General features: G+C 43.5%; 1 protein-coding gene across 2 annotated transcripts in view; it reads left to right on the top strand.

Annotated features, from left to right (window-relative positions):
- Window positions 1-2,252: 2,252 nt before the first annotated feature.
- Window positions 2,253-12,993, top strand: part of C8H10orf90 (chromosome 8 C10orf90 homolog) — a 64,531-nt gene continuing 53,790 nt past the window's right edge. For both annotated transcript variants that reach the window (XM_062001741.1, XM_010209279.2), the window contains exon 1: window positions 2,253-2,813. In XM_062001741.1, coding sequence (XP_061857725.1) covers window positions 2,510-2,813 — 304 coding nt within the window. In that variant the 5' untranslated portion in view covers window positions 2,253-2,509. The remainder of the gene's footprint in view (window positions 2,814-12,993) is intronic.

Here is a 12,993-nt window from a genome sequence, read left to right as displayed (position 1 = left end):
AACACCTTTAATCTTCAACTATTTCAGAAGCTCCATTTGTGTGGTTTTTTGCTCTGCATTTGCAGGAAAGTTCCAGCCTAGGTTAATAACATAGTGGCAGTACTTCACATAGCTCTCCAACATGCAGAAGTAGCTATTAAACTGTCAGCAGCACTAAAAGATGATATTTTGATGGCAATGGATAGGAACCCCATCTTCCTGCTCAATGTTTCTGTAGCTTTCAAACACAGTCAACCATAATTTGCAACTGACTTGCATGTTTGACACTGGCTGAATAGATAGTCTGAGCTACAACTGTGTCAATCAATGGAAACTCACCTAACATCAATAGACAGCTATTCCCTTTTCCTTCTCTGTACCTCTTCAACTCACTCCTGTTCTCCATCTACCTGGAGACATCTAGAGAGGCTGCAGAACATGCCAACTTCATTGCTAAGGCTGATCTGCTGATACTGACCTGCACAATCCCCTTCCACAGCTGCAGACAGAGATATCATTATATTCACAGAATAAAGAGCAAATTCCATCTTGGTATATCCTGCAGGGAAATGTTCCCCAGGACTGAGTTGGCAAGCATTTGTCTGGCTATCTTCTCTCTTTCTGCCTAACCTTTTCTTTAATCTTGTACAAAATCCTAAAGGATATATTCAACATTTAGTGCAGATGCAGAGTTATTTCAGGTGAAAGCACGTTGTTTGGCCATTGTTGGAAGCCCATCATGGGAGGGGACAACCTCAGCAGTGATCTCTGTAACCACCACTTTGAAATCCTATCACACTCACAATTGGGAAGAAACAACAAATTCTAGTTTGTGCCAAAATCTAGCAGTTTATCACAAACTCTTCTGTACCTGCTGCAGTTTTAAGCTGATGATCAAAGGCTTAAAACTCATTCAATCCCACCTACATCAAACACTGAATAAAGTTGTGGTTTTCTCAGTCTAAACCAGTCTGGAATAAGAATATTAGAGGCAGAAATAAGCTTTACTTTTATGTTTTAAGGCAAAATCTGATGATTTCATATCCTTGTGCTCCAAGTTGTTCTTTCTTCTTAACTGCAATGATGAGGAAATGGTGGGAGGAAAAGAGCATCCACTCGGGTTGTTCTGCAAAGGCTCAGCAGCAAACAGGATGAAGTCTGTCATGAAATGTTCATCAGCTTAACTTGCATTACAACGTAATGACTCTCTGGATGAAACCTTGAAATCATTGCAAAGTGGGTTTTTTTGGTTTAAAGATTACCAAAGTCCCTACAGAGCTGCTGGGAAGCTATGTACTGTGTGCTTCAAGGAACTACACGAGCACGATGCAATGCTAGGAGGATTTTGAGGAAATTGTTTTGTAGAGAATTCCATTCTCTTCATTTGAAGCCTTTAAACCTGTCCAGTGAATTTTTGTTGTTTGTTTGGAAAAAAAATCGTACCTTCTAGAAAAACATCCAGGGAATGTAGAGGCCACTAGTGCACTGGGTAGATTTTTGTGGTATGTAATCACTCTCTTCATTAGAAATATGCACCTCAGAAGCACTTCTATCTGAGGTATTTTCTCCTTGTAAAGCCCTTTGTACACTTTGTAGTCAAGTTAACCCCCAATAGCCATTTTTGACAGCAAACCCTCATGAATCAAGACCTTTTTCCTTAGCAAGGTCAAATAATTTCTGCAACAATTTTCCCCACCCTCTAACTTGCCAGTGTACTATTCAGAATACACAAACCAAAACTAACACGACATTCAAGTGCTCATCTTAACAGCAATGGGTACAATGAAAAAACACCCCTGTGTTTATCCATCCCAATAATGTTTTATCTAATTATATAGGGAATTAGTCACAAAAGCCTTCATTGTGCTCATTATTAGCTCTGTGATCAATTAATCAGAATTGTGATTATTGTTACTGTAGTTTTCTAGATGGTAAATGCTGAAGAGAGTAATGGTGCCACTGCTCATGGTTCGAAAGACTCTAATTTAAGAGATGACATTGAAAACAATAGCACCTTCAAAGCTCTCTTTTAAAAATAGCTCTGTGATACATGACCGTTCGGTTTGCATCACAGGATTATTTCTTTTCATTGTCTTGCACTTAAAAGATGCCCATTTTGGAAGCCAGGTGTTAGCTATTCAGCAGCCCAAGAGGTCATTACAGAAATATGCACAGAGGCACGTGCAAGCAGCCTGCTTGGAGATTTCTTCTCAAGTTTGCTCAAGAAGCACTCAGAAACAAAGAGCCCAGCTTCAATATTTAAGCCAAGAAAATGAAACATTCATGTGCTGTAGCTAGATATTGTTGCTGGAGCCAACCAACCCATGCCTGCCTAAGGTTGAGGATGCACAACCGAATTTATATTCCTGCTGTAAAAACCTGCATTTAGGGACACAAATTCCAGCCAATCAGACTAAATAAATCAGCAGGCCCGGGTTTTATCATCACAGATAACCCTCATTAATCCAGCGAGCTTTTCCTGAAGACAAAAGGACAAAATGAATTGCTTCGTTGGAGCTGCCTGAGCAGCATGCTAATGCAGGGAGGTGGAAGGCATGAATTATTCATGCCCTGGCAGCCTGAGCAAGCAGATCCTGGCTTTTCCTGTCACCATTGCAACAAGTGGTGGCTGTGCCCGGGCCATCGCCCAGCGCTGCAGAGCCCTGCCATGCCTGCTGCAGAGGGAAAGCCTCCGTGCCTCCGCTGCACCCAGCACACCAGGCTGGATTTTCAGGTTAAGCCTTGTGCGAAATGGACCCGGGAAACACAGTCTTTTGTCACTCAGATGTACTTGACCATAAACTTCTCCTCTTGGAAGAAAAAGGGTTGCTTCGGTAAGTTTGTGCAACTTTTGGTGTTTTCTGACTCCTCTTTAAGCTCTAATTCTTGTGGGCAGAGTCTTTCTAAAACCAGTCTGTGCTCTTTGTACTTTTAAAACGACTTTAAGGAGCCTAGAAAGGCAATGCCTTTAGTTTTTAGCTCTGGAAGATATGTAAACAGCACCTACAGACCTGATCCTGCCGTTACAGTCCAGCCTCCTGTAGTTAACCCATACATAGTCTTTAAACTTTTAAATCCCTCGAGCAAGCTACTAAACAAAAATGTATTCATGACCTAAGCCTGATTTCTTGCACCCAGACTTGAGACTGATGTAATTCAGTGTCAAAGTGGAGAATCTGAAAGAATGTGTGTTGTTTTTCATGAGAATTGCTGGTTCTCCCCGTTTAACTTCTGTTGCTGCTCTTTATTCACCTAAACACATTCCTGATTGGGCTGGGAATGGGAGCTGAGACCTGCAGAACCATGCATTAGCTATTCTGTTGTATCCTAAAGCAGGTGAAAATCATTTCTAAGGATAGGAAGGAATATTGTCTGTAAAGCCTATGGAAGTGGCAAACTAATGCTAGACTCAACCAGTTTGTTATAAGGTGAAAAACATCGCAATGTTTTGTTGTGTTATTCATTCTTGGTGTGACTTCTTATATTTGTATGAAACATTTGTCTGTTTTTTGTTGTTTTCCACTGTTGACCCAAGCAGCACTGCCTGAGAACTCTCAGGTAGCTCCCTACTTGGCACAGTTCAAAAATGAATAGCAATAATCCTCTCCCAAGAGCAGAGGCCATGGCCAGGAGGGTGCATGTGAAGTGAATAATGAGTAAGTTTTGATTGTGGATAACAAGCTCTCCCTCTTTATTTGGTTGGGGTTTTTTTTGGTTTGGTTTTAATTACATAGTCCAGATTGTGCTGCTCCTACTTTATTTTCTTTGTTTTGATCATAAAAAGCATGTTGACATCCCAAAGACAGCCAAATATTGAAGGGATAAAAGTACAGCACAATAACATCTAGTGCTGACTGTAATTAAATGCCCAATGTTTTAAGGAAGAAAAACCCCAAGAGGTGAAAATGGGGATATGTAAATAACAGGAGATATGCAAACAATGGATGTAATCCTGCACCCCTTAATCATGGGAGTAATCCTTATTCATGTAAGTAATCCTGTTGGTTTCAATAGTCTCACATCAGTAGGTGCTGTAGCATAAGGCCCATATTTTTCTAGGAGATAACAGTGTCTGCTTTACCTTTCTTTTTCCCCCACTGTAATGTAATTTTAGCAACAGAGTTTTTAGTGATGTGTTTGAATGCATTAGTGATAATATTAAATTAGACTTTACCAAATGTCTATTTTGCCTCTAAAGGTATAAAAGAGAAAAATGGAATGATGTATTAGATGTGTCAGTAAGAAGGTAGAAACCCTGTGCATTTCATTAGAGGTGTGCTTACAGGGGACTGGCATTGCTCTGTTTGTACATGAGGTGTATAAACTTTGCTTCTCTTGGGGCAGGAGGCAACTTTAGCAAAAAAGCACCATGCCACCTGATGTCTCATAAGCTGCATCTGAGCCTCCATGAAAGTCGTGTTGATAGGTATTGTTCACCTTTCTGATTTAAACACGTGGCATGACTGTTTTAATTGCTTTGTATCATCTTGCCAAAAGAACACCTGCACTTCTGCCTTGGGAATAACACCTTTGTACAAATGTTGTGGTTGTGTTATCCTTCTCATCAGCCCACCTTCCTATCTACTGCAACACCTGCCCTGTAATCCAGGATGGGGCTTGGGAGCACCTGTGGGCCCTTCCCCTGGCAATGCATCTGTTAATGAGGGGAAAACTAATTACTTAAAAGCTTTTTGGTATAATGGGGTTGAGAAGTATGAATAGTCATGGGCTGGGTGCTTTGCAAGACATCAGCCTATGTTTGTGCTGGGTGCTAGCAGTGGGAATGTGAGTGTGAAGATCATGCTGCAACCATTGCAGTTCTTGCTGTGTTAAGATGCTTCCCCTATGGACATATTCTTTTGTGGGCACCCACAGACATGAATTGAAAATGCAATGAATGATGGTTCCAGATGGTATGCAAACCTACACTTAAGTGAGGCTGGTTTTAAAGGACCTGTTGGCTTTTTGGTAGTTGCATTGAGATACTGAGAATGGACTGACTGTTCTTTAATTAACTTCATTAAATGGCAAAGATTTTGGTGGCTTGTGTTTGCAAAGGAGGTTTAGTGTATTATTAGCATTTCTTTGCATAGAGATATCATATGGAGCAGCTTTAATGCTGAGGCTACATGGCTCTTGGGATCAGTAGAGTGCTGCAGGCAATAAAATGATCAGTCCCAAGAGGCTGAAAGGGCAGCTGCTGACAGCAGGGAGACTGGAGTGGCCCTTGGCAGCAGCATTTCTTCTCATTTACTCCATGCATAGTCCCAGCAGGACATTTAGTCTCTCCAGGTAAGTCCCTTTCTGCACATGTGCAGGCTCCACTATTTCCCCTGCTTAGAAGCTCTGTGAGAGCAATGCAATGGGTGTGCATGCTGTGAGCAGTGGTAAGAACAGGTTTTCATGGTTTGGCAGCACTCCCTGCTTTGTATAAGATGTATTTGGCTGCTCCTCAGGGTTGGTGACACAAAGGCAGTGTGTGATGGAGGCTGTGGGCATTGTTAGGGTTGACAGGCTACTGCATCAACGGGGAAACTGAGGTTTACTACTCGGAGCTTCCACTGCAAAGCTTGTGTAAATGGTAATTATGCTGGGCTGAGATACTTGAAACAATACCAACCTCTGGTTCTAAGCCCAAGCAGCACACAAAAGGCAAGCTTTAAAGTACAGGTAGAGGAAATTTTCTAGCTGCTGTTTTGCAGCTACCTGGGACCTTGAGGCAGGGAAAACAGAAAGGCTGGAAAAGGCAAACTGAGCAAGGGCTGGGAACACTGAGCACTGCCTGAATGTTGACCACATACTGCTCCCCTAGGTCAGAGCCATGTAGGAAACTTCAGCTCACTCAAACCTGTATGTGTGGTCCCAGGCTCAAACCTGTCTTAGATTTCCATCTTTGATGTGCAGCATGCATTAATCACAGTGTGTGATGATGTAACACGTCAGTCACACACCCGAAACCCCGCCTGGAGCAACTGAGACGACTCAGTGTAAGCTACTGTATACACAGCAAAGTATACCCAGCTTCACCCTGCACTTGTTGGTGATGTGTTACCAGTAATAATTGTATCACAAACAACGAAAAAGGTCTCTGCTGTCTCTTTATAGCCCTTTCCTTGTGATTAAAGACCATCAGTGAAAGTTTCATAATGGACAGAGGATGTAACAGCGCAGAGCAAACACAAGAAACAGTGACCAAACTAGCAATTGCCAGTTTTATTGTCTGGGGCATTTGGAAGATGAGGAATTAAGGCAAGAGACTATAGATAAATTTTCCCTTCTATCTGTAGTATAGCTCAGGAGAAGCATACAGGAAAAAAGGTGTTTTTTAACAGCAGAGACTAAGCAGGAGGTAAGGTGAGCTGCAGCCTCCTGGGGGTGTGGAGCACCTCTGGGGTTGTGTTTCATGTCTCTCTGTTTGGATTTCATTGATTGCATTCATTTGTATACTTCCAGTGATCTAGACTTCTAGAGTCTCTTGGAGGTGCATACATGCCCAATAACGTTTGGAGGGAGGTGAGTGCACAATTGACTGGGCAGACTGGGGTGAGGCTGTGCATGGCTTGGCTCAGAAGCCCTCATGTGGAAGCAAGGGCAGGGCAAAGCCTGTGGCTGCCCATGGACAGGTACTTTCTGCAGCTCTTTGACTCACTGTCTCTTCTGAAAGCATAAACTGCTGCTTTTTGGGTGCTGAGAAGGATCCTGCTCTCTGTGTCGCCAGTGCAGTGCTGGTGCAGCTCTCCCCACATCCAGCACTTCAGCCACGTAGATGGAACAGGTACATTCACAGCTGCCAGAACACTGCATCTGTAAATCAGCCCTACCTGTAGCTCTTGTGTGCTATCAAGGGCTATCTTGAAAATGCATTTCATATTGTGTTGTTGATAATATCAGGCTTTAACAGGCAGAGTTCCCCACCAGGTCTTACAGAAGGAGGGCAGTTTTTTCCTGTGCAGTCAGTTTTTGTTAACAGACCACCTTTAGGCTAAATTATACTGAAAACAAGGTTTTATCAACAGCCAGGCTCCTGGCTCTCCCTGTGATAAAACTTCATTCCACCATCTTTTTGCTCATGTGGCTGAGTGAATGAAAATGAGGCACCCACTAAACTGAATCACCCTCATTAACAATACTGTGTGGCATTGCAAAACCAGAGAAGCAGCCTGCAGCGAGGTTCCCTGTGAGCCTCCAGGTAACAGCACAGAATCTCACACCCAGGTCTTAAAGGAGGAACTGGAGCAATGTGATTTCTTCCACATCTAGAATTGGATAATACAATGTGCATTGTCACACAGAGTATGATATAACACCACAGAGTGCATTGTGTGTAGGTCTCTCATACAATCCGTTCAGAGTAAAATAGTTGGATGGAGATAAAGAACTTAAGGGGAGGAAAGAAAAAGCTGCATACCAGAATGGACATGGATTTAGGAAGGTTGCTATGGTTTCTCTTGAAAAAAGTCTTGCAATGACTCTTGCAAACAATGCTGAGTGTAGGTTTCTTCACACCTATCACACGTGTGGCACCAGCACGTGTGCACAGGGCTGAGCACGGCGGGTGCTGAGCAGCACCAGCTCGGCCATTCCCTGGCCTCCTTGAATTGAAGTTGTGACAATGCAATCTGAGAATGTGGTAAAAAGGTAAGCACATAGCTAAATCACCCATGCTGGTGTTTTGCTATTGTATCCTCTTTGTTATCTCCCATTCCTGAGTTTCTCAGTGCTGAAATTTTTAGGGCAAATGCTGCTTGCTTCAGGGGTTTTTTTTCCCTTTCTTTCCCTGAATGTTGCCTTGAACAACAGCTCATGACCTAGTTCTGTCTTTTAATTGCTGCTGCAATATGAATTTTAATTCCAACTGGAGTCCAGATGTATTGAGGATACACAGCACATGCCAGGGCCAGTGCCATTTATCTCCCAGGCCAGTGTTTCCCAGCCCCTTGGAATTCAAGGAGTCTTTAACCCCTTTTAAAGAAGAACATCTTAAAGCCCTCATCATGCACTTCACTGTTGTCTGGTGATGGGAACTGGAGATAATAGCTATTAATCTAAATGCTAATATGTGTTTTTCTCTCACAGTTTAGTTTGTTTTACTGTTCTTTAAGCTTCAACTAAAAATATTACTGGAGGTGAATGTGAGCCTTGTGCTTGCATCCTCCAGTGCCCTAGTGAACCTGGCTGTAAGTACTGACAGCTTCTAGGAGCTCATCTCTGCTTAGAGATACTTAACAATTGTTGCTTCTTTTCATGAAAATGCTGATTCAAGGGCTTTGGGGGTAAAAGGTGAGTAGGTCAAGAGCCATATATATTATGCATCTGGTGCAGATCAGCACTTGATGAACAAGGTGTTAGATTTAGTGTTCTCCAAAAGAGGACAATCTTCTGAAAAATGTAAGCTTTGTTCACAAAATACACCTTTACTGACTTCTCTGTGCTTCCAGAGGAACACTGGCTACACTTACTGCACTGTGAGCATCCCACAGATTCCTTCTATCAGTTGGCATGTGGCTGTTTTGCTTAACCAAGGTTTCCCTCTTTTGTTGCTCTGAAATGGGGAGTGAAGGCAAGTTATCAATGTGCCTTCTACTGACTGCTGCAGAAAGGCTTTCATTTTAATCATGCTATGATTGCAGCTTGTGAAAGGCACTGGAATCCTTTGGGAGGATCTCCCTCTTTCTCTCTTTATATGTATAAAAACATGAGTTGGTTTAGGTTAGATTAGATGTTGAGAAGCTGGGATACACTAGTTCTCAATCAGCACAGAAGTTCAGTTGTTCATATTAAGGAAACTGCAAAATGGAGACAAAAAAATACCAGTTTGTGATGTATTCATAAGCATACTGTACCCAAAACATAATCATACAAGGCATGTTTGAGCAGAGGTTTGTGTGTGTTACCAGTTGATGTAGCATGCAGAAACAGAGAGTTGGTAATACTCTGGAGAGGCAGGGAAGGAGCAGAAAGCTGAGGAGGAGAAACCCAAGGAAAGACAGCAGATGGGCACCTTTGGGTTGAGTGTTGGTATAAAAGCTGATGAAACTGGACCTAGAAGCAGAGCAGCTGCCTGGGCTGTGGCTCATGGGCTCCTCCATAGGCAGTCAAGGTTTAGCATCATCATTGAGAGAGTGCATGGGGGAGGTTCCATATCTTCATCGTTACAGTATTCTCTTTCCTGGGACCTGCTTGCTGGATCTTGGTGTTTGCTAGTCACTCTGCCAAGCAAAGACTCAGAAGCACAGCTGCATCAAACTGTTATCACAGTGATATATTACTGATGTGGTGAATATTGCACCTTGTTCTCATGGTAGGCATATGTTACCACCTTATACTGACCTTTGACATGCAATACAGCCACGTTTAATAAGCTAGCTAAAATGCAATTCCTGACAAAGATGTGGTGAGCAGGAGGGAAAATCACCTTCCTGGAGAAATGTGTCACAGCAGGATGACTAAAAAAGCAGACAGCACAGACTCAGAAATTTAGTGCATTAATCCCAAAGACCCTCCAGAAGTTATGGAAGCTTGTAGCTGAGCTTTCAGAATACCAACCAGCAATTTAGCTGTAAAATAAATCTCTTTAAAAGGAAACTGTCATGATATCACCTGCAAACACTTCAGAGCAGCAAATTAATCTGAAGGAGCAAGATATCAGAAAGATGCTTTTGTGCTCAAAGGATAAGTAGTTTTATGTTTGGGGTTGGTGAGGGGGAACCCCTTCTGTTCCTCACTCAAAAGGATGAAGCCTTGCCTTAAGTGCATGGCCCAGGGTGTCATCCCTAATACAATCACACTTCTATCAGCTCTTTGGTACCCACATTCCCAATGGCAGCATGAGATCGTTAAATAAGGTTTGATCTTCTTTTTGCATCCTCTGTGGAGGCAGGAGACCGAGTCTGTTGGCCGACTATCTACATCGGTCTCTCGGCTCATCTTTGCGTGGTTGATGGTAATTTCTACGCTGCCGTGGTCTGCCCAAAGCCAAACCCTCCCTTGTCAGCACACACAGAGCCTTCCACCAACAGCTGAGCTATTAGCAATTGCTTTCATGTACTTCTCTCCTGTGGGAAATGTGGGCTGACTTGGTTATTGTACGTGGGAGGAGAATGTGAGAGCGTGAGCCAAACGCCGCTGTAGGTCCCTTTTCTCTTGCAGGTGGAAAGATAAAAGGGCTAGTAAATGGTTCTCTGAGCCCTCTTCCATAAAACCAGGGAGTCTTTTCTTGTTCAGGGCTCATCAGGGGGCTGTGAGAAGGGCCTCCATACACAACCTCTGCTGCTTTCACCCCGTGAAGCTGGCATAGGGTGCAAGGGCTGCAACGGGGCAGAACCACAGCTCTGCAGTACCTTGCTGGGGCAGGTCTGGGACTCCAGAATGGTGTCATGACCTGTAACCCTCCCCCTGAACAAATGGGAATGCACAGGGAATGCTTGTGGGAAGCATCCAAGGAAAGAGGGATGAATGTGGGGTTGTGCAGAGTTAAAGAGCTGTTTTGGTGGCTTCTTCCAGGAGCTCATCCAGCTTGGGAGGCAGAAAGGTCAGAAAGAGCTGGGGGTAGGAACCTGAGGAAGGGAGCTGCAAGGGAGGTTGTGCTACTGTCTGCATTTTGCAGGCTGGTAAAAGAAGTCTCTGAGAAGCAGCTGAGGAAAGGGTGAGCAAGGGCCATTCTCTCATGTGCCAGCACTGTCTTCCCAACCCCTCCAGCCAACAGATGATCACGGCAGGTTGCTCTGTAATGACTTAGTCTTAATCATCTGTGCTCATTTACACTCTGGATCTTTAGTGAGCTGCTGCCTCTTACTCACATCCGAATTCCACTTTATTACTTTTAATGTTGTTTCTCTTCCCCTTTGAGCTCCTCAGGTAGCAACTGCATTTCAGCTTGTTTTCAGAACCCAGAAATAATGTTTCCTGAGCCGACTCATTTCTGCAATTTATTGTTGGTGTGGTGTGTGCCACTTGCCACTCGTGCAGAGCTCTCCCTGGACTCAGGACTCTCTGCACTGCAGGTGATTTTAACCAGGGCTCCCAGAAGTTTGCTAACATTTCAGGTCAATTCCTCCAGTAAATCTGAACACATTCAGTGAGAACATGTGCAGCCAGTGATCAGGCATAATTGCCAACAATTTCACACCCACAGAATCCTTGCTTGACTCCAGCATTCCTGGAGCCCCATCTTTCCCATCGCCATTGCCAGCAGGAATCTCACAGTTGCTAGGGGATGGAAACTTTTATGCACTTACATATGAAATATTTTTAGCATGAAGTGGAGAATTAGCCATACGGTTTCCTGGTTCATATTTGCTGTATTAAAATGGAACGATCAAAATGCAGCGAGAAGCAAATCTCTAGAGGTCCACGGGCCAGGTTTGACACAGGGTACTATTCAGGCATTCAAAATATTACTTGAATCTGTGTCTGCTGAATTTAACTGGAGCTCTGACAATTACAGGCTGTCACAGGAGGCTTCCACTTCTACTCCTGACTCAATTACCAAGTCTCATGCTTCTCATAATATTACCACTGCTGTAAATAAAGTCAAGTTTATTCCCCTTTTTCTTTACTATTCTGAGGAAAAGGGAAGTGGTGACTTCTACCACCTAGCATCCAATTGCCAGGCCTCAGAGGAACTTGTGGTTGAATTTGAATGAAGTATTTTTTCAGCAGAGTTGTGGTTAATGGTGCACTCAATTACAAAAATACAGCCTCCCATATTTAACACCCGCTCCCAAATTCACACTGCAAGAGCACCTAGTACATAGAGGCTGAAAATAACAAATACACCTAAACAACTTAAGTCCCCTTAACGTTTTATAGAGGAGAAGGAGTAGCAGACACGGTACTTCAGCATACCACAGATGATGTTTAGTGCATTCTGTTCCTTATGCAGCCTAATACTTGCTTTCCTTTTTGCCTGCTCCTGCATGCTGAAAAGATGTTTACATTGAGCTGTTCGTGACTCTTGGTCTTTTTCCTAAGTGATTAGTTGATTGCAGCTCAATAATGTTTGAGTAGTTCAAATTATTTCTTGCACTTGATGTTTGTAGCGATCTGAGTCTGTCTGTATACAGCTTCTGAGTCGTGTCCAATTCTGGGGCTCATTAAATGTGCATGTGTTGGGCAGGCTGCACTTCCAGTAGAAGTGCTTTGCTTCTCTTCCATCTCTCCTTTTCCAACTGGGGTGAGACAGGCTGATTGTGAGAAAGAGTTTCAGTAGAGGCTCACTGCTGCAAGTGCTCTTCTTTTGAAATGAGCTTCCTCTAAGCCTAGGATGCCCAAGCTGCACAGTGCACACTGTAGTGCTGCTGCAGGGTGGGATGGGTTGCTCCCAGTGCCTTTGTAAGTACTTAACTGAGCTACATGAGATAAAAGCCTCCACACAGGCAGTACCTCAACAGAATATCCATATCTCATAGAGGTCTTTGCCATACTCCTATGACTCCAGGTCTCTTCCAGCTCAAGTGAGCTCCTCCTCTGAGACACCCAATTAGCTGCAAGGCATTTGGGCTGGTGCCTGTAGAGGCGGGATTAGATTTGACTTCTGGATGTCAAGGGTGGTGTCGAGAGCTGAGGTATTTGAGAAGTATTAGGAAGGCTGGGAGATTGGAAATATTTAAGGGTCCTAGGTAGGGGTGTAATTGATATGGTTTAATAGAGGAAGAAGTAATTGGTGGATGTCTTGCAGTTGTGCACATCTGCCTCTGGTGCAGAACACAGCCCTTTAATTAGTTTAGCCAAGGGTGATAACACAATGTTAAGAGATGTGTAGCAGTAGGATGGAAACCCCATGGATGACATGGTTTAGCAAACAACAATGTGTTCTGTGTTTACAGAGCCACCTATGTTGGTTTTATAGCAGCAGAAGGGAATGTCTGGGCAGCAGTTCTTGATTCCTGGGTTTTTTTATGCATTTTTGTAGTGCAAAAAGTATGAGGAGTCCCTGGAATAAACATTGCCTGTTAGCAGTGGATTGCCTCCCCTGTTCCTCTGTGTAACTTCTCTTAACCCAAGCTGTCTCTG

Source organism: Colius striatus, chromosome 8, assembly GCF_028858725.1.
Source record: "Colius striatus isolate bColStr4 chromosome 8, bColStr4.1.hap1, whole genome shotgun sequence".
In the NCBI taxonomy this organism is placed as follows: domain Eukaryota; kingdom Metazoa; phylum Chordata; class Aves; order Coliiformes; family Coliidae; genus Colius; species Colius striatus.
The sequence above is the reverse complement of the archived record's forward strand: the minus strand, read 5'-3'. Positions and strand labels throughout refer to the sequence as shown.